Source organism: Nicotiana tomentosiformis, chromosome 8 (genome assembly GCF_000390325.3).
Source record: "Nicotiana tomentosiformis chromosome 8, ASM39032v3, whole genome shotgun sequence".
NCBI classification, from domain to species: domain Eukaryota; kingdom Viridiplantae; phylum Streptophyta; class Magnoliopsida; order Solanales; family Solanaceae; genus Nicotiana; species Nicotiana tomentosiformis.
Genome location: NC_090819.1, coordinates 67,810,243 through 67,830,436, shown reverse-complemented (window position 1 = coordinate 67,830,436; position 20,194 = coordinate 67,810,243). Strand labels below are relative to the sequence as shown.

At 38.4% G+C, this 20,194-nt stretch overlaps 1 protein-coding gene across 1 annotated transcript; it reads right to left on the bottom strand.

Moving 5' to 3' along the window:
- Nucleotides 1-5,984: 5,984 nt before the first annotated feature.
- Nucleotides 5,985-8,881, bottom strand: LOC104105791 (abscisic acid 8'-hydroxylase CYP707A2-like). The gene is made up of 7 exons (XM_009614183.4): nucleotides 8,447-8,881; nucleotides 8,031-8,349; nucleotides 7,529-7,915; nucleotides 7,141-7,315; nucleotides 6,905-7,011; nucleotides 6,667-6,785; nucleotides 5,985-6,517 (listed from the first exon to the last, which is right to left on the bottom strand). Exons 1-7 carry the CDS (start codon nucleotides 8,641-8,643, stop codon nucleotides 6,418-6,420), a joined length of 1,404 nt encoding a protein of 467 aa, XP_009612478.1. The 5' UTR covers nucleotides 8,644-8,881; the 3' UTR covers nucleotides 5,985-6,417.
- Between the last annotated feature and the right edge of the window lie 11,313 nt (nucleotides 8,882-20,194).

Genomic DNA, 20,194 nt, shown 5'->3' with positions numbered 1-20,194 from the left:
CCTTCATCATATTGACCTCCTCACGGAGCTGCTCGAGCTTCTCGACCTTCTACTGCAGCTGTGAGATTGAAATGTTAGCCACCGTTCCCGAATCGAGCCCATGAGCTTTTAAGATTTTCATTACCTGCTCTATTAGGTCGGTCTGATCTTGGTGAGCCTTGGCCAACTTGGCTCAGAGGTCCTTGGTCTCCTCTTCATTTTTCCCACAGAGAAGTCTAAGGGCATTTCTCTCCTCCATGAGCCCTCGGAGGTCGGCCTCATACCGACTCAGCTCAGCTCGAGACCGAAAAATGCTTCCCGATGAAGCATTGAGGCCTACGCAGAAAGAATAAAAGAGGTTAGACAGGAAGAGAAAAATGAACACAGGGGTAATACCAACAAGGGGAGTTAAGGCTTACCCGATTCAGAGCTTGCTGTACTTCGTTGAAAATGCTCGATGCCTCACCCGAGTCCTTCCTCGAGACCTCCAAGTCGCTCAGGCCGGTAGCATCTTCGACACCAGTAAAGTAATCATAGAAGGGATGCTCCCTTCCATGGGTTCCTTCGAATGAGAGGGTCTTCAAGGCCCAAGCCTCTTGAATAATATCCTCAGAAAACAAGGGGAGCATCGGGGAGCCTCCAATTTCTATTGCCCCAAGTGAATCACTTGGGGCGTTCTCTCCATCTTGAGGGGCCTCGAGACCAGCCCCATACAGCCGTTCCCACCGTTGGCTCATTATGGTGGGAGGCATCTTCAATCCTCGATGACTCGGGGACTTCACCTAAGTCTCTTCCCGAGACCCCCTCATCTCGAGACGGAGTCTCTATAGTCTTCACCGATTCAGTGGATTTTGGGGCCTCGATGCTCATTCCCACTCGGGCCACCAGCCCGGAGTCATCTTCTTCCTCTTCTTCGTCTTCATCCCTTAGACGCCGAACAAAGTCTTCGGTCAGGAGGATGATGTTCTTCCTCGGCTTACGAGCCTTCTTCTTCTTAGGTTCTGGATCCTTGGAGGTTGAGATCTTTTTCCTCTTTTTGTCCTTCGGAACCGGGGTTGAAGTCTCCTCCTCACCAGATAAGGGCCTCATGACAACATCTTTGCCAAGTCCTGTATAAAAGGAAATTTAGTAAGAAATGCTTTAACGAAATCATCAAAGACGTGTAAAATGGGCTTACCATGAGTTTTGGCCTCCCATCGGCCCTTTGATAAATCGCACCATGAGCGCTCGGCATACGTAGAGGTCGAGGCCAGGTCCCGAACCTAGCTCTTGAGGTTAGGAAGTGCACTGGGCATCTAAGCGACCGCTACATCACGGAAAAGGATATTGATGAGAAGAAGCAAAGGAGCAAAGCAATAAATAAGAGCTAACAGTGGGATTGTACTTACGCTTTATATTTCATTTCTCGGTAAATGGCATCTTCTCGGTCGGGATTAGGTCGGAAGTCCTCACTCGAACAAACCGGCCCATCCAGCCTCGGTCCCTGTCCTCGTCTATACTCGAAAACAACACTTTGGTAGCCCGACGTTGGATTTTTATTAACCCGCCTCGATAGAGGCGGGGGCTATACAACCTGATGAGGTGGTCGAGGGTGAAAGGCATCCCCTCGACTTTTCTTACGAAGAATCGGAGCAGAGTAACAATTCACCAAAAGGAAGGATGGACTTGGCCTAGGGTTATTTGGTATTGACGGCAAAAATCAACGACGACGGGGTCGAGGGGGCCTAGCATGAAAGGGTAAGTGTAAACATTTAGAAACCCTTCCACATGGGTGGTGATGTCCTCTTCGGGGGTCGGGATCACCACCTCTTTGCCCTCCCAGTTGCAGTCTTTCTTTACATGCTTAAGGTATCCCTCAGTTATCGAGCATATATACCTCGACATTGGCTCGCATCGATGATAAGTTAGTATTTTACCCACTTATCTCCTTTTGATACTTAGGTTTTTGTATAATTTTGTTGAGAAATTAAGGCATTTATTGAGGCTTATTGGCATATTTCAAGTATCAAGTGATTTAGGAGTGGTGGTGAAGAAACCATGTGAAAACAAGTCAAAAAAGAAGCTAAAATGCAAACAAAATACTGCCTAGTGAATTACCCTTCGCGAACGCGAAGGGTTAGACGCGAACAGGGAGCATCAGGACAACAAACCTTCGCAAACGCGAAGTTCCTTACACGAACGCAAAGAAGGAGGAAGGAAACCTTCGTGAACGCGAAGGTATAATCGCGAACGCGATGCTGGAGGAAACAATACATCGCGAACGCAAGGCAAGTTCTGCGAATGCGATGAAGAAGCTGGTCAACTGTTCTGAAATGCTCTACGCGAACGCGTGATGTAGTCTGCGATTGCAATACTTTATAGAATTACTCTTCGCGATCGTAACCCCCTTTTCACGATCGCGATTCACAAATCTTGGCAGAACTCTCGGCAGTTATGGAATTTCACGATTTTTGACCCCAAACCACAAATAGACGACATAGCTCATTTTTTGGGGATAACTTCGAACATCTTGAAGATCTTTGGCTTATTTTCAGTTCTTAGACTAGAGAAGACAAGTTTTGGAAGTTAGGGTTCTTACACACACATTTGGGTCTTGAAGATTTGAAGCTTTTGGTTGAGAATTTCTTACTCCTTTATGCTCATTTCTTCATTTCCTTGCTTTGTATTGTATATATAATTTGTAGTATTTATTTCCAACACTTGAATCTTATTTATGGAAATATTCATACTTAAAGTGTGGATTAAATACCTTGTTGTGCTTATGTATTGAACGGTTTTTATTTGTTATGAAGTAAGTTATTATTTCTTTAATTATTCTTGTTCTTAAATATTTCCAAAGGGATTAGCTAACCCTAGGACTCACCCATTAACTTCGGATTAATTTTGAAAAAAATAATTCGGGGTTGAGAAAGATTAATTAACAAGAACTTGAGGCGTTAACCCTCACTTTATAGATTCTACCTAGGGATAAGAATGAACTACTTGTAGCCATATTCGGGTGTGCTTAATCTCTTAATTATTTTAGATAATTCAATTAAGAAGTCTTGTTAGTCTTTGAGAGAAACTAATATAGAATTATTATCCGAGGCTAATAAATAATAAACTCATTCATATTTATAAAATTGTAAAATATATTGGATCATTACTTGAGTGTAAATTCCGATGCACCCATGCTTGTAGCCATTGATCATTTTACTTGCTTTCTAGGTTAGTTTACATTTTTCGTATTTAGCAATAAAATTTTCTCAACAACTATTCTAAGTGTTTGGCATTGCATAATAAGTGATAATTCTCTTACATTCCTAATCGCCTACATATTGTTCTCTGTGGGATTCGACCCTGACTCATGGTTGGGTAAATTATATTGCATGCGACCGTGTCCATTTGCTTTTTAGTAATGGATTTGGATGTTATCAATCGACCGGGAATCGACGAGGCTTTATCGGTCTTAAAGTCGGAGGTGAGGACGCACCCCCCGGGAACACACTCCTCATGGGCGCGGCTCCATCGGTGTTTTATCGCCGGCCGGCCGCGATGAAGAAGCACTTTCCTTTTAAGGAATAGTTTTTGACGTTTTCGCCATTTGGATTTGAAGTTAAAAATAGATGGAGATGATAAGATTTGGTTTTCTAAGAAGAGGTTAGCAGTGAAAATCGTAGATTTGCAGATGAAGAACTTAGAAGATGTAAAAAGCTTTGGAGATTGAAAATTTGAAAGTAAAAGTTCGAAATGGTGAAAAGATGAGCTATTTATAGATTTCACAACGACGGTTCAAAATTGGCGGTGGCTGACCATCGACTGACGTGTATTTAATGCCTTGGTAACTATACAGACGGGATGTTTCAGTCACTTCCGTCACGAGGATGACGTCATGACTGGTCGAGGTAGAAAAATCGAAGGCTCAATTCGTTTCTTGTCATTACACTCCAAAAAAATGAGGGGACTATTTGTATACGGATAAAATCGGGCCCATCCGATTTTACTATTTGACCGAGACCGGGAGACTGCATCAAAGGATGGCCTCGTAACGGAACAGACTAAGTCGCGAGGACAAGGTACCGAGTTCAGAACCGAGGTACCTATCGAGATCGAGGCTAGTAGCGATCGAAACCAAATGAGACAGACATCGAGCAAGATCGAAGATAGCATAATAACAGAAATGCGAGATATCCGTGACTGGTCGAGGATCACAGCGTAAATCTCGGTGACTGGTCGAGGATCATGGCATAAATCTCGCAAATGGATCAAATCAGAAATGGTTAATTAGCTAATCATGTGATTTTCTTCTGTAATTAGAATCATACCATAAGTGGGATTTCATAGAGATCAAAGTAATATAATTCTCTTTCTCGTTTATACTATTGTTTATCAGCTTGTTATATTTTAATTGCTCTTGCATCAACCAGTTCGAGGGTATCAAAATTCGAGGGCTGAGTTCATTTCTAACACCGGTTTGCTTTATTTTATAGTTCATTTCTATTATTAATTCTCATATTTATCAATTGGTATTAAGTGAAATCACATATCCTTAGAGCCACATTATAAGTTTAATTGTTATTTAATTTTAAGGGTAAACACTACTCTTACAATATTTTTATTTGTAGTTTATTGCGTTTCAGCAAATTAATTGCATCTGTATCACAGAAAAAGTATTGTTAAAAATGCTTCTTTTTTTTTTCCGTCCAAAGGACGATCCCATTGTCAAAATGTTAGTAAAATATAACTTTCTTTACCATATGTATGTATTAGCATGTTCTTCCTTAATATTTTACTTTATAATTGATTAATGCACCTAAGACGTGTATAAATTAGTTATATAATAGATTAATGTGCCTAAGACTTTTATAAATTAATCTATGGTACAATTTAGAGATCAAAGTCTTGTAACTTATCAAGACCATTCAAGAATATTTGATCAAAGTTATGAATCCATATAAAAGTTAAAAGAATGAATCATTTACATACAAAATAGATTCATTCAGAAATAATAAATAATCATTTTCAAATGTAGATGGATTAATTAAGTTACGTTGCTCAATATGGTAATCATTTAGATATATTCGTATATACTTAATGAATATATTAAGCTAATGAATATCTTTTCATATGCTAAGTACAACATATAGAAGGCAAAAATACATTATGTGATTACATTTTTGAAAATATTGATCCGTCTTATCTAGTTAGGAACCAATTATCCTTGTTTATTACTACTCCTATGACTTTTGTAGAGATATTCTATTTTATGCGAGATATTCTTTTGTAGAGATATTCTACTCCTAATAGTTAGAGTTGTCAGTATCTAACAAATTGTTGGAATGAAGTAGAATATTAGTGTATATTTGTCTGTCAGCAGAAAAAGGGTTTGATTCCCGTTATATATACGAAATGTGACGAAAAAGATTCATGATTTAACAAGATATAGTTGAAAGCTGAAGTGATGTAGTGGTTATATTTTTTTCTTGTCATAAATCATGCTAGCTGAGTTTCTTAAACCGTCGATCTCCAAATTAAAAATATCATTTTCGTGAATGACAAAGAGATGCTGCAGCTGACATGTGGAAGCATGAGAAGGATTTGCAGTTAGTCATCCCACACTACTGAACTTGTCTTCGTAAATATAAGTTTCATGAAACATATTTGAGAGAGATTGTTCCTTTATTCATGAATCTCCCGTCATAAGCAGAAATATATACACCCTCTTTTTTAATTGATTTTGGATTATAAGTATACATATTCCAAAATACATATATGTAAAGTAAATTCCGTAAGTGTCTGGCCGGTCACACATGAACGTTAGATTAAAATGATAAAATAGTAACTATTCTGAAGAAGGACCCAAGAACCAATATGACTTAAGTAATGGTGTTATCTTTTTGGGTTGAAATTTTAGTTTATTATTGTAGTATTTGTTTTAAAAGGGGAAGAAGGGGAGGCAATTTGCAGAGGGAGGGGAGGATAAGAATGGATGTATATCTAATAACTGAATGAATCTCAGAGCAAAATAATAAAACAACAAATATTTATAAATGATATTGACAACTATGTGCTGCCGAGATCAGACTTTCATTACTTGCCTTACGGACTTTTTACATGCCATAAATAAATTTAAAAAAGAATTAAAAGGAAAAATTACAAAGTAGTAAGAAAGAAGTAAAAAAATACAAAAAGGAATCACCCTATGTTACATCACATATTAACTCCTGAGTTTCTCTTTGTGTGTTAGGTTAATGAATATATATGATTTTTTTCTTGAATTAGGAAAAGAAACTCTCTTTCTCAATATATATACAATTTGCTTCCCCTGTGTTTGAATTCCTGTCATTTTTAGCTTCTCTTCTTTCTTTAGTTTGAGGGAAAATCTTTTGTTTTGGAAATGAAAATATCTTCTTGTTGGGAAGCTCTCAATTCAATGTTTTTTTTTATTTTTGGGCCTTATTATGATGATGTCTTGTGCGAGAGCATAATGGGCAGGCCATTCTGGGGAAGAGCAAAAGGTCCATACTGTATTCCATTCTGTGGGCCCATCATAGACCACCTGCCAAACATAGCAAATATTAGGAGATGAGTAACACTTGACCATACTATTTTTAGGAAGTCTATTTTTAGAAAAAAATGGAAATGATAAGAATTCAGTTAGAGCTAGATGAAAATGCTTTTTATTTTCAAGGTTTAAATTTTACCAACCTGTACTTTGTGGTCAGATGATGTACAAGTATCAAAATCTCCAGCTTGGCTAATTCATTGCCTGGACATGAGTGGACCCCATTGCCAAATGGCATGAAAGTATTGGGTTTTGGAGAAACCTGGCACATCAACAGAAAAAGATTTGTCTCGGATCATAGTGGAATTATGAGGGGAAAATTAGGAAAGAATGTACAGTTAATTAATTTAAATTTACTAATATTTCCCCTCTGATATTTACCTCAAATCTTGATGGATCAAACTTCTCTGGTTCTGGAAAATTGTCTGGGCTATGGTGAATGTTTCTAAACAGTGGTAATACTTTCCATCCTTTTGGTATTAGATATCCTGAAAATATCAAGAAAAAATCTAAGTATATTATATAGTTAATAAAAATAGCAAGAAAAGGGTGTTTTTTTCTTTCAAACTATAGTGTAAAATATTTGACTTCATTAAAACTGAGGGGTCAAAGCTGACCTTCAAACTCAACATCTTCAACAGCTTCTCTGAAAGTAAAAGATAAGATAGAAGCAGCTCTAAGTGTCTCTTGGATCACCCTTGTAGTCATAGGCATTTTCTTGGTGTCTGCCCATGTTAACACTTGTCCTTTACCATTCTCCTCTTTTTCCCTCATTATTCCCTCTTGCTCTTCCTGCAATGACAACATTATTATTTTTCGCCTCCTATAATGAAACCACCCTTATAAGATATTTTCCTCTTCTTTTTCTTGGTTTTATTTTAGAGTGGGAAATATCCTAAAAGACATGCTACAAATATTATGTTTTGAACTTATAGTTTTAAAATTTTGAAGTCCATTAAATTTAAATTCCGAATCCAACCGTACTACTAGTGCATAGAATCTTACAGTGACAACTTGTAGGACAGTTGGATTTTCTCCAAGGTATTTAAGGATCCATGTAAGAACACTAGCAGTAGTGTCTCTAGCAGCAAATATGACTCCAATGATATTATCTGCAATTTGTTCATCAGTAAGATCTTCTTGATCTCCCATGAAAGATCCCAGCAAATCAGTATGATTCTGCTTTGTTTCCCTCCTAACTGAGATGATTTTGGCCAAGATCTTTGCTAGCTCCTTTCTTGCTTTCATTGATTTATGGAATAGTGTTCCTGGGAGATTGATTGGCATCGAATTGTATCCCGTTTCAAGAATGTAATAACACCTCTTGAGATCCTCTCTATAGAGCATTTCATCCTTTCCAAATATGGAAAGCAATGCAACGTTGAATGTGTACTGCAAAAACAAAAGTTACCAAATTGAGAAAACATGTTCATAGTGTAAGTATCCATTTTGGGAAAAACAAACAGGGGACTCTGTTTTTTTATGGATGGAAATTTTGAGAACATACTGTCTTCATTTCTTGGTAAGTGTTGATCAATCTTCCTTCCAAGGATTCAAGTGAGCTTTTTGCGATGGATTCAATGTCTGAGACGATGTTTTTGATGGATTCGGGCATGAAAGCACGAAGAACTAGCTTCCTCAGCTTGGCATGATAATCTCCTTGATGGAAGAAAATGGCTTGTTTTCCCAACATCCTCTCTTTGCTAGCTGGAAATGTAGGCTTAAAGAGATGAGCTTTTGTGACCAAAACTAGCTTTGCTGCCTCTGGGCTTGATATCATCACACATGGGCATCCCAATATGTGAGTCTTGAATATTGAACCATACCTGTTTCAAAAACACACACACACACACCCATCGCTCATTAGCAACTCAAGATCAGGAAATCAAGCAAATGAAAGGGTTTTTAGAGTTTAGTACTAACTTCTTGACTTTGGAGGCAAAGAAAACACTTGGGTTTTGAGAGTAAAGTTGGAAAGTTTCTCCAATATAAGGCCAACCCAAAGTGCCAGGAGGAAGAGGCAACTTGATACCAAAAGCAAAGAAGTTGAAGATAGAATGGAGAAGAAGAAGGGAGCAAGAAATGAAAGCAAATAAGCAAAACATGGAAACAAACTCCATGACTTTTTCTCTGTGTTTAACAGACAAAAAGTACCAAAAATGATAGTACTTCTAAAGCTCGTGGTGACACAAATAGAGTGAAGATGAGAAGAAACCTTTGATGGTTTAATGAATGAATACAAAACCAAATGAAAGGTATATATATAGGTAAAAGGAGAAAAAGAAGACGTGCGGGGAGGGGGTGTGTGAAGGGGAGAGGAGGTGGGAATAGGGGCCTATTTCCAATTACAGCTCGAATCCCACACACGGAATCTCCCTCCAGCTCATGTTTTCTCTAAACTAAATAGAAGAGAAAGAGAAAAAGGAAAGGAAAAGATCTAAAACCTAGAGGGGGTAAGGCACGTGTCAGTCAATATGTGTTAAAGACTTGAGAGAACATGTGACAACAGTTAGGGCTGGTTTGGTTTACTTACTAGTTACGCAGAAATTATATTGCAAAAATTATATATGTGGAGAATATTGATAAAGTTGATAACAATGAAAGGATTGTTATACATAAATTATTTGTTTTAAAAGGATTGTTAATTATTTTGTCAATTAATGCATCATACATGTAATCTTATTTCGCATTCTTTTTTACATAAAATAATACATAATTTCCCGTGTTACTAAATAAAAATATCATGTAATACCATCAATAAAACATTTAGAATTTATTTTGGACATACTGATTGTGTTATTATTTATGATTATCTTTTAAGTGATATGTGTAAGATTGAAGGTCGGGAGAGAGGTTTGACGGAAGTATTCCTTTAATTTAGATGATATAGTTTAACTTGACATAAAATTTAAGAAAAAAAAAGAAATTTTTTGAAATATGTGGTCCTAAAAGCTTAAGGGATAAAGGTTTTATGGAATCATGATATTTGTATGGATATAAAAACTTATCATTAAGGATAAAATAATTAAAAAATAAAAATTTAAAATTAAATTATTTTTAAATATAAAAATATGTCATTGGAACATACTAATAAAAAATATGCTATCATTTTAAAATTAAAACGGAGTAATAAGTTGGTTGACTACGACTTGCACTTGCAGGCAGCTTTTTGGTTATGTTGATTGGTGTGAGAGAAAAGGGCAAAGTGAGGGGAAACAAAAATAATAAAAATAAAAGGAGAACAACATGGTTATCCGTACTTCAATTGTACATCTATTCTCATTTTTGAAGATTTATGAAGTCGGGAATCTAGACTTTTGAAAATAACATTTAAATGCATCGATCCTTTACAGGTTCTTTCATTTTTGATGAATGAGTTATAAAATGAACCAATCTTCTTTGTTTTTGTTTTGTCTTTGTTTATTATACATTTCTTTCCATAATAGGAAAGTTTTATTCTTATTTACGTCATTTCTACCTGTTTGTTGAGATATTTTTCTAACTAATATATATAGTAAAAGTTATCTCATGCTGTACTTTATCTTTTGAACAAATTTTTAAAAGAAGGAACAATTAGTATGAAAATCATTCCCTTTTAGGATATAATTTATGATCATTAAACTTTTTAGAGAGTCGTAAACACTTAACTTATATCTTTCATCATTATTTTAAGTTCAAAGGCATGTATGTATAGAGAGCTAGAATACACGCATTGAGAATCGTATGTATTATGAGAGTTCATATCCTTTAGGAGTATATAGGATATTATTATATAAGATGGTTATTGATTTAGGGTTGCCAAGTGCCCAGTTGACATAGGGATCCGAGTTGAAGTTTGACCGGGTGAACTCATAGATGGGTTGATTTGAGACTTGACCTAACTTGGAGTATCCCATAATCAACATTTTCTTTTGCTTTGATTTATTTATTTAATTAGGATTAACTGGGTTGGAACACTTTTGAGTGCACAACTTAGTTATTAGACATCAAGTGATCTCAACACCAATTGATAAAGGCAGATTTCTTTCTTGAAAATTTTAATCTCGTTGCTTAGTTTGAAACTACATATATAATTTTAAATCTATTCTCCATACGACACCAGTAACAGATAATCACTCACTGAAACTGTCATATGCTCTACTGATATGCCATTAATTTATCTCGCTTTTATGGTGTGCTTGATTATGTAATCGTCCCTCTGCGCTCTAAATTTTACTTATTAAAACTCTCACATATATAATTCAGACATTAGTTAAAGGGTGCGCTGTTTATTGCTTGACAAATTCTTACTTATTACTACCCCGAATCACATGGCAAATAGCTGATCATGACTATCGTAACCATTAAAAGAGATTAATATTCCCAGCACATCATTTTTGAAAAGAAGATTTTGAAGTAGAAAGTCGTCAATGATTTAAGACGAGACAGAGCCCTCCAAGAATGATATTTTTTCATTTGATCGACGTGGCACTTGATCTCATATCTTTCCTCAAAGCTTACCACAAAATAAAAAAAAATAAAACTCACGGTTTTTTTCTTCTTCAATATTTACCTTTTACTTTGAAGATTCAAGGTTCAACATATATTTATTTATAAATCGAAATGAAAAGAAACTTTTTACTAAAAGTCTTCACTCTTCAAATCAGAATTTAAATAGAGAGGACTTTGTCAGACTTAATTTCAATCACTTAGGTTAATAATTAATTTACATGTAATCTCTGTTCATTTCGAAGTTTAAATATGTGTAAAATCTACATGTAATGTCATGTAACCACAACGAAAGAAGTTCGAGCTGTCATAGAAATAGCGTTTCTTAGTCGTTTGATTTTTACTCATAGAATTCTTACTTTCAATCTTATCAGCATGAACTACCTACTTTGTTTCCCAAGATTCTAAAATCTGTTTTTGGTGGATTTTGATCATTTAAGTTCTATTGCTACTTTCTTATCAAGAATCCATGCATTTTTCATGTGGAATAATCTTTTTTCTTCATAATTTTTTTATATTTGTTTTGGGAGGTAATTTTTAAGTGTCTTAATAAATTTGTAAGTACTTTGACAGTTAAGTAGTTTGGTTGGTTGGAGGCATTAGGAAAAAAAATTCTTGACAAAATTTGGTACTATATAAATACAAACAACAACAACAACATTGGTACGTATGTAGATCTTACCCCTTCCTTGTGAATGTAGAGAGACTATTTTTGATAGACCATCGGCTCAAGAAATGCATAATCAAAGCAGCTAGGATAAGGAAATACAACTAAGGAGAACCCATGTAAAGATAAGTAGTAAACACTAAAAAACGATAATCAAAGCAAAAGGAATATTCCGAAGTATTAGATATCTAAGAGTAGGGAATACGAAAATACATTAGTAAAGCAATACAGGTATGAAAAGAATTATGTTTGATGACTTTCTAACCTACTGCCCTAATCCTCGATCTTCACACCCTCCCATCAAAGGTCATGTCCTCGATAAGTTGGAGATGTGCCATGTCTTGCCTAATCATCTCTGCGCAATACTTTTTTCGGCCTACCTCTATCTCTCCTCTTCACATGCTCGAACCACCTCAACCGCAGTTTTCGCATCTTTTCCATCACAGGCCCACTCTTACCTTATCCCGAATATTCTTATTCCTAATCATATCTCTCCTAGTATACCCACACATCTATTTCAACATCCCCATTTTCTCTACTTTCATATTTTGGACATATGCAGTCTTAACCGGCCATAGTCAGTCTAATAATCACTATATAGAACTTACCTTTAAGCCTCAATGATACTTTCTTATCACATAAGATGATGGATGCGAGCCTCTATTTCATCCATCTTGCTCCAATACGATGGGTGACATCCTAGTCAATCTCCACGTTACCTTGGATTATAGATCCAAGATACTTTAAACTCCCTCTCTTAGGTATGACTTATGTATCCAGCCTCACTTCGACATCAGCATCATGTGGCATATCAGTAAACTTGCACTCCAAGTATTTTATCTTAGTCCAGCTCAACCTGAAACCTTTAGACTCTAGGTTTGCCTCCAAACCTCCAGCCTAGTGTTAACACCGCCTCGCGTCTCGTCAGTGAGGACTATGTCATCTACAAATAACATGCACCAAGGTACCTCGCATTGAATATGTCCCGTCAACTTATCCATCACCAAGGCAAATAAGAACGGGCTGAGAGCTGATCCATGATGCAGCCACATCATGACTGTGAAATGCCCGGAGTCACCTCCCACTCTCGTCATTGGCTCCGTCATTCATGTCCTTAATCACCACAGGTACACCTCTAGCCTCCAAACATCTCCTCAAAATCTCCATTGAAATTTTGTTGTATGCTTTTTCTATGTCGATGAACACCATATGTAAGTCCCTCTTCCTCTCCCTATACTGATCTACCAATCTCCTGACAAGATGAATAGTTTCGGTAGTCGATCGCCCCTGCATGAATCCAAACAGGTACTAAGTATTTTTTTTTGGCATAAGTAATATTTGTATAACATATAATTTAAAATAGGTATTATTTATACAATATGTAATGACGTACATGAATATTAATATTAGCTAAACTGGTAGTATTGATCTTCTTATAACAATTCTTGAATTATAATCTCCATATAATTAGTCCGCAAATTTCGAATCAAATAACCTCTAACTGTATTGTTTATTAGAATTAGTTTTATGCATCTGTATATGGTCGAAATAGATTTCGGCTTTCGTACGATTGATCATGGTCGAAATATAATGGATCGAAGAAAGACTTCGTAATATCGAGATGGGTCCCGAAGATGATACAAACAAGCTTCGGATTCTAGGTATAGGTCAAACACCGAGTTCAAAGTCATCATCGAGCTCGGGTTCGAATCGAACTATGATGAGATGATTTCGATCTTAAAGGGCAGAGGCCAACCGGGGCCTGAGTCCGAATCATCACCTGATCCCTAGTCCGTATCGAGCTCTAGAAGCACTATCGACTGGCACCGAGGCCGACCGAGCTCGAGCCCACAGACAAGAGCCGTTGCAAACACACTAAGGGAGAGAATCTCGGCGGGAATAACGAAAAAGCTTTTATCATGGAGTCTCCACTATGTATTTTTAATTATATCTAAAGTAGGATCCTCCACTATAAAGAGGATGACTATATTTTTGTACAAGGCAGTCATTTTCTTACATGGTAATTCAAGCACCATATTCTCCTATATTCAAGAACTATTCTTTGAGGCTTTATTAATTGATTCATTTTGCTTATTCTAAACCATCATCTTCTTTCCAATCTTGCTTATTTTGCATTCTTTGTAATCCATATTTGATATTTTTATTTGTCCTTACTATTTGTATCAAGCTATATCATATATCCTTAGAACTACATACAAATTTAACTATATCCGTTTTTTGGGTAAACAGTTTGGCACCCACCGTGGGGCTAAGGATAACAGTGACTATTTAATACAAATCTGCAAAAACACACCGTTGTGTTTTGCGCTTTTTTCCGAAAATATCTTGGATTTTGGATTAGCAGCGACTAACTACCAATCAAATGGCCTCACCTATCGACAATGAAGTCGGTCTTCAAGATTAGAACAATAACTTGACACCCAGTACCGAAAGACCACCTGTCAATGCCGTTGGAGCTTGAATAGAATTGCCGATAGATATTAATTCACATGTGGCCATTGAGGCAAACCTACATTCTGAACCCGAAAATAGCATTCATGGTGGCACTCGGTCTACAGCTCGAGATACCCGTAAAGTCTAGAAAAACGGCATCAGCTTGCGTATGATTTTCAAAATATTGCAAGCCCAACAGGCAGCAATAGCTCAGTTTCAGAGCCAAACCCAACTACCGAGCAGGCCGGAGCCCAGTCCACCTCGAGACTTCTACATAATCTCGTACGAGGAGAAAAGAGGAATGCTCTAAGCCAAGGATCTTGGGGACTGAGGAACCAAAATGGGTTCGATAGGCATACCAGACCTAAGGAAGCACCGCGACTATCGGAGTATAACTTCAGCATCGATGTATCCGCCATCGTATCGACTATCGGACGCATCAAGGACACTAAATGGCCTCGACCCATGCAGACTGATCCTTCCCAGAGGAACCCCAATCAAATGTACGAATATCATGGCACCCATGGGCACAGAACGGAAGATTGCAGGCAACTAAGAGAGGAGGTAGGTATTTCGGTAAACAACACGAATATTCCAATTCCTCAGTCATTGATTGGGTAGCGTCGGAATCATCGGGAACCACGAAGGATCGAGGATCCTTTGATCATCATCTTCATCGATTTTCTGATTTTTTGGTTGGGTTAAAACCGATGTCCGTGACTGCTATTTAGCATCTCATTCCCCCTTGAGCCCGAACCCTTTGTTGATGAAGGCGAGGATATTGGAATTGTTACTTCGACGGCAAACATTTCCCTTGCGGCTGGTTGTTCCACGTGTACCATTTTGATTCCCTCCGATGTTGGGAATTTAAGAACCTGATGGAAGGTCGAAGGCACAACTATCATTTTGTGGATCCACAGCCTTTCAAAAAGGGAATTGTATCTCATATCGCCTTCTATTATGTGGAACTTCGTTTCCTGGATAGTCCCGGCCATGTTTATCGGCAGAATTATTTTGCCTTTAGTAGTTTCACATGCCATATTGAATCCGTTTAGAACCAGGGTTGCGGGTACAATCTGGTCCTGTAGACCGAGTTGCTCTACAACCTTCAATATAATAACGTTGGCCGAGCTACCTGGATCAATTAACACACGCTTAATTTTAGTTTTATTCATGAGTACGGATATTACCAGTGCATCGTTGTGAGGTTGCATGATCCCTTCTGCATCTTCATCATTAAAGGACAATGTTCCTATGGGTGCGTAATCCCAAGTTCGAGATGGCTTTTCTCTCATAACCGATGTCTTAGCGTGTTTAAGTACAGACCCCTGAGGAGTATCGATGCCACCGATGATCATATGGATGACGTGTTGTGGTTCATACTAATCGAGCACTGGACCGAACTAAAGGTATACCTGGGAATGGGGTTAACCCCCGAACTCAGAAAAAGGCTTATTCAATTTCTTATCAAAAATGAAGATTGTTTTGCTTGGTCCCATTTAGATATAACAGGGATCCCACCGGATATAACAACGCATCGGCTAAGCTTGGACCCTAGGTTCATACCGGTGAAGCAAAAGAGAAGACCACAGTCCGAGGTAAAACACATATTCATAAAGGACAAGGTAACTAAACTTCTCAAAATAGTATCCATTCGGGAGGTAAAATATCTTGAATGGTTAGCCAATGTAGTTGTAGTGCCTAAAAAAGGGAACAAACTTAGAATGTGTGTAGATTATAAGAATTTGAACAAAGCATGCCCCAAAGATTCCTTTTCGCTGCCCAACATCGATCGCATGATCGATGCCACGGTCGGCAACAAGATCCTTATTTTTCTCGATGCCTATTCAGGGTATAATCAAATCCAAATGAACTCGGAAGACCATGAAAAGACTTCATTTGTCACCAAGTATGGAAGATATTGTTATAATGTGTTGCCCTTCGGGCTAAAAAATGCAGGAGCCACTTACCAACGCCTAGTAAATAAAATGTTCGAGGAACAAATAGGTAAATCAATGGAGGTTTATTTTGACGACATGCTAGTTAGGTCCCTACGCGCAGAGGATTATTTGACCCATTTGCAGGAAACATTTGAGATTTTAAGGAAATACAACATGAAGCTCAACCCCGAAAAATGTGCTTTCGGGGTCGGTTTGGGCAAGTTCCTCGGCTTCATAGTGTCAAATCAGGGGATCGAGATTAACCTCGATAAAATCAAGGCCATCGAAGACATCGCCATCGTGGACAACGTGAAAGCTGTTCAGAGGCTAACGTGACAGATTGCAGCCTTAGGCTGATTCATTTCGAGGTCGTCAGATCGGAGTGTCAAATATTTCTTTCTACTCAAAAAGTAGAATGATTTCACTTGGACCCCAGAATGCCAACAGGCATTAGAGGAATTAAAACGATATTTATCGAGCCCATCACTGCTTCATACTCCAAAAATAGACGAAAAACTTTGCTTGTACTTGGAAGTATCGAAAATCGCGGTAAGCGGTGTTCTAGTTCGAGAAGAGAAGGGTACGTAATTTTCCTTTTATTATGTAAGTCGAACCTTAAGAGAAGCAGAAACTAGATATCCGCACCTAGAAAAATTGGAACTTGCACTGATAAGAGCCTTTAGAAAGTTCAGACCGTACTTTCAATGTCATCCCATATGTGTATTAACCACTTACCCGCTTCGTAATATTTTGCACAAGCCCGAACTATCAGGCCGATTGGCCAAATGGGCCGTCGAACTCAGTGGGTACGATATCGAATATCAACCCCGTACGGCCATCAAGTCTCAAATTTTAGCAGACTTCGTGGCCGATTTCATGCCAAACCTCGTATCCAAAGTCAAAAAAGAACTATTATTGAAATTGGGTACATCATCGGAGTATGGACCCTTTTTACGGACTGGTCATCGAATGTGAAGGGGTCCGGGCTAGGCATCGTTTTAAAGCCACCCACAGGCAACACTATTAGGCAATCTATTAAAACTACTAGGTTGACTAACAACGAGGCTGAGTATGAGGCCATGATTGCAGGTCTCGAGCTAGCTAAAAGCTTGGGAGCAGAAGTCATTGAAGCCAAGTGTGACTCTTTGCTGGTGGTAAATCAAGTAAACAAAACCTTCGAAGTTCGAGAAGATAGAATGCAAAGGTATTTGGACAAACTGCAAGTCACTGTGCACCATTTCAAAGAATGGACTTTACAACATGTTCTACGAGAGCAAAACAGTGAGGCTGATGCACTTGAAAATTTGGGATCATCGGTCGAGGAAGGCGAGATAAGCTCGGGGGCTGTCGTTCAACTCTCGAGATCCGTGATCGAAGAAGGTCATATCGAGATAAATTCTACGATCTTAACCTGGGATTGGAGGAATAAGTATATTTAATACTTAAAAAATGGAAAGCTCCCATCGGACCCTAAAACTTTGAGGGTTCTACGAACCAAAGCTGCTCGATTCACATTAACTGCAGATGGAACGCTATACCGAAGGACATTCGATGGACCATTGGCAGTATGCTTAGGTCCAGGAGACACCGATTATACACTACGTAAGGTGCACGAGGGCACTTGTGGAAATCACTTCGGTGCCGATTCATTAGTCCGAAAAATAATCAGGGCAGGGTATTATTGGGTCTATATGGGAAAAGATGCAAAGGAGTTTGTTCGAAAATGTAACAAATGTCAAAGGTTTGCACCGATGATCTATCAGCCCGGAGAGAAACTTCACTCAGTCCTATCCCTAGGGACATTCATGAAATGGGGAATAGCTATCGTCGGCCCTCTGCCATCGTCCCCAGGTAAAGCTAAATTCATTTTATTTATGACTGACTATTTCTCTAAATGGGTTGAAGCACAGACGTTCGTGAAAGTAAGAGATAAAGAGGTTATAGACTTTATCTGGGATCATATCGTATGTCGATTCGGGATACCCATCGAAATAGTGTGTGACAATGGAAAATATTTCGTCGGCAACAAAGTGAAGAAATTCTTCGAAGACCATAAAATAAAAAGGATTTTATCAACACCGTACCACCCCAGTGGGAACGGACAGGCCGAATCAACGAACAAAACTATCATTCAAAACCTAAAAAAAAGGCTGAACGATGCTAAGGGAAAATGGATAGAAATCCTCCCCGAAGTCCTTTGGGCATATCTAACAACATCAAAATCCAGTATGGGAGAAACCCCGTTCTCCTTAGTATATGGCTCCGAATCCTTGATTCCAGTTGAAGTTGGGGAACCCAGTGCCAGGTTTCGATATACAACAGAAGAGTCAAATAACGAGGCTATGAACGCTAGCCTCGAATTATCGGATGAGAAACGAGAAGCTGCTCTCGTCCAATTGGCCTTACAAAAGCAGCGTATCGAAATATACTATAATCGAAGAACCAAGCTTCGCCATTTTAAACCAGGGGACTTAGTGCTAAGGAAAGTCACCCTCAACACCCGAAATCCAAACGAAGGAAAACTAGGATCGAACTGGGAAGGAACATATCAGGTTCTAAATAACGTCGGAAAAGGATCATACAAGCTCGGTATTATAAACGACAAACAACTATCAAGCAATTGGAATGTGTCACACCTAAATCGATACTACTGCCAAGGTACGACCCTCCCATATTCGTTTGCATTTCGAAACTAAGCACTGTAGGAGTCCGATCAGGAGCTAGGATGGATCCTTCAATACTAAGCCCTGGGTCTGGAAGCACGCATTGCACTCTTTTTCCCTTAGACCGGTTTTATCCCAAATGGGTTTTTCGGCAAAGTTTTTAATGACGCAACCAATGATCGTGTTATACTTAGAGACAATTCAGCAGTATCCGAGGCCTCTTTACAATCGACCTCGAATACTAGGAGGCATTAGTCCTCAAATATATCAAGTTCTGATGAAAGAAAGTTATTTCGTAACAACAGGGTTCCAATAGGAAAAGTTGTAAGACCCAAATGGTCAAAACGAACCATGCTCATGTAGTTTGCCCGAGCCCTGACGCAAATCGTGAATACGTGTATAATGACTTGCAAAGAATGTTCTTTTCTTACCGATATCTTATATCCAAGAAATATTCCTTTATGTCGAGATTGATTATGCAAACAGGATTGAGATAAATCTCCGAGTTCGAGCAAGCACTCACTCGACCATTAAGCCTACGGGCTATGTTACTTCGAGTTCGAAACAATCACTCGACCATTAAGCCTACGGACTACATTACTTCGAGTTCGAAACATTCACTCGACCATTATGCCTACAGGCTACTTTACTTCGAGTTCAAAACTTTCACTCGACTACTAAACCTACATGCTATTTTTATTCAGAGTTCATGCAAGCACTCACTCGACCATTACGCCTACGGGCTACATTACTTTGAGTTTGAAACAATCACTCGACCATTAAGCCTACGGGCTACTTTACCTCGAGTTTGAAATATTCACTCGACCATTACTCCTACGGGCTACATTACTTCGAGTTCAAAACATTCACTCGACCATTATGCCTACGGGCTATATTACTTCGAGTTTGAAACATTCACTCAACTATTAAGCCTACAGGCTATTTTTTTTGAGTTCGAGAAAGCACTCACTCGACCATTACGCCTACGGGCTACATTACTTCGAGAATACATAAATCTCCGAGTTTGAGCAAGCACTCACTCGACCATTAAGCCTACGTGCTACATTACTTTGAGTTCGAAACATTCACTCGACCATTAAGCCTACGGGCTACGTTACTTCGAGTTCGAAACAATCACTCGACCATTAAGCCTATGAGCTACATTACTTCGAGTTCAAAATATTCACTCGACCATTACGCCTACGGGCTATATTACTTCGAGTTCGAAACGTTTAGTCGACCATTACGCCTACGGGCTACATTACTTGGAGTTCGAAATATTCACTCGACTACTAATCCTACGGGCTTTTTTTATTTCGAGTTCGAGCAAGCACTCACTCGACCATTATGCCTACGGGCTACGTTACTTCGAGTTCGAAACAATCACTCGATCATTAATCCTACGGGCTACATTACCTCGAGTTCAAAATATTCACTCGACCATTACGCCTATGGGCTA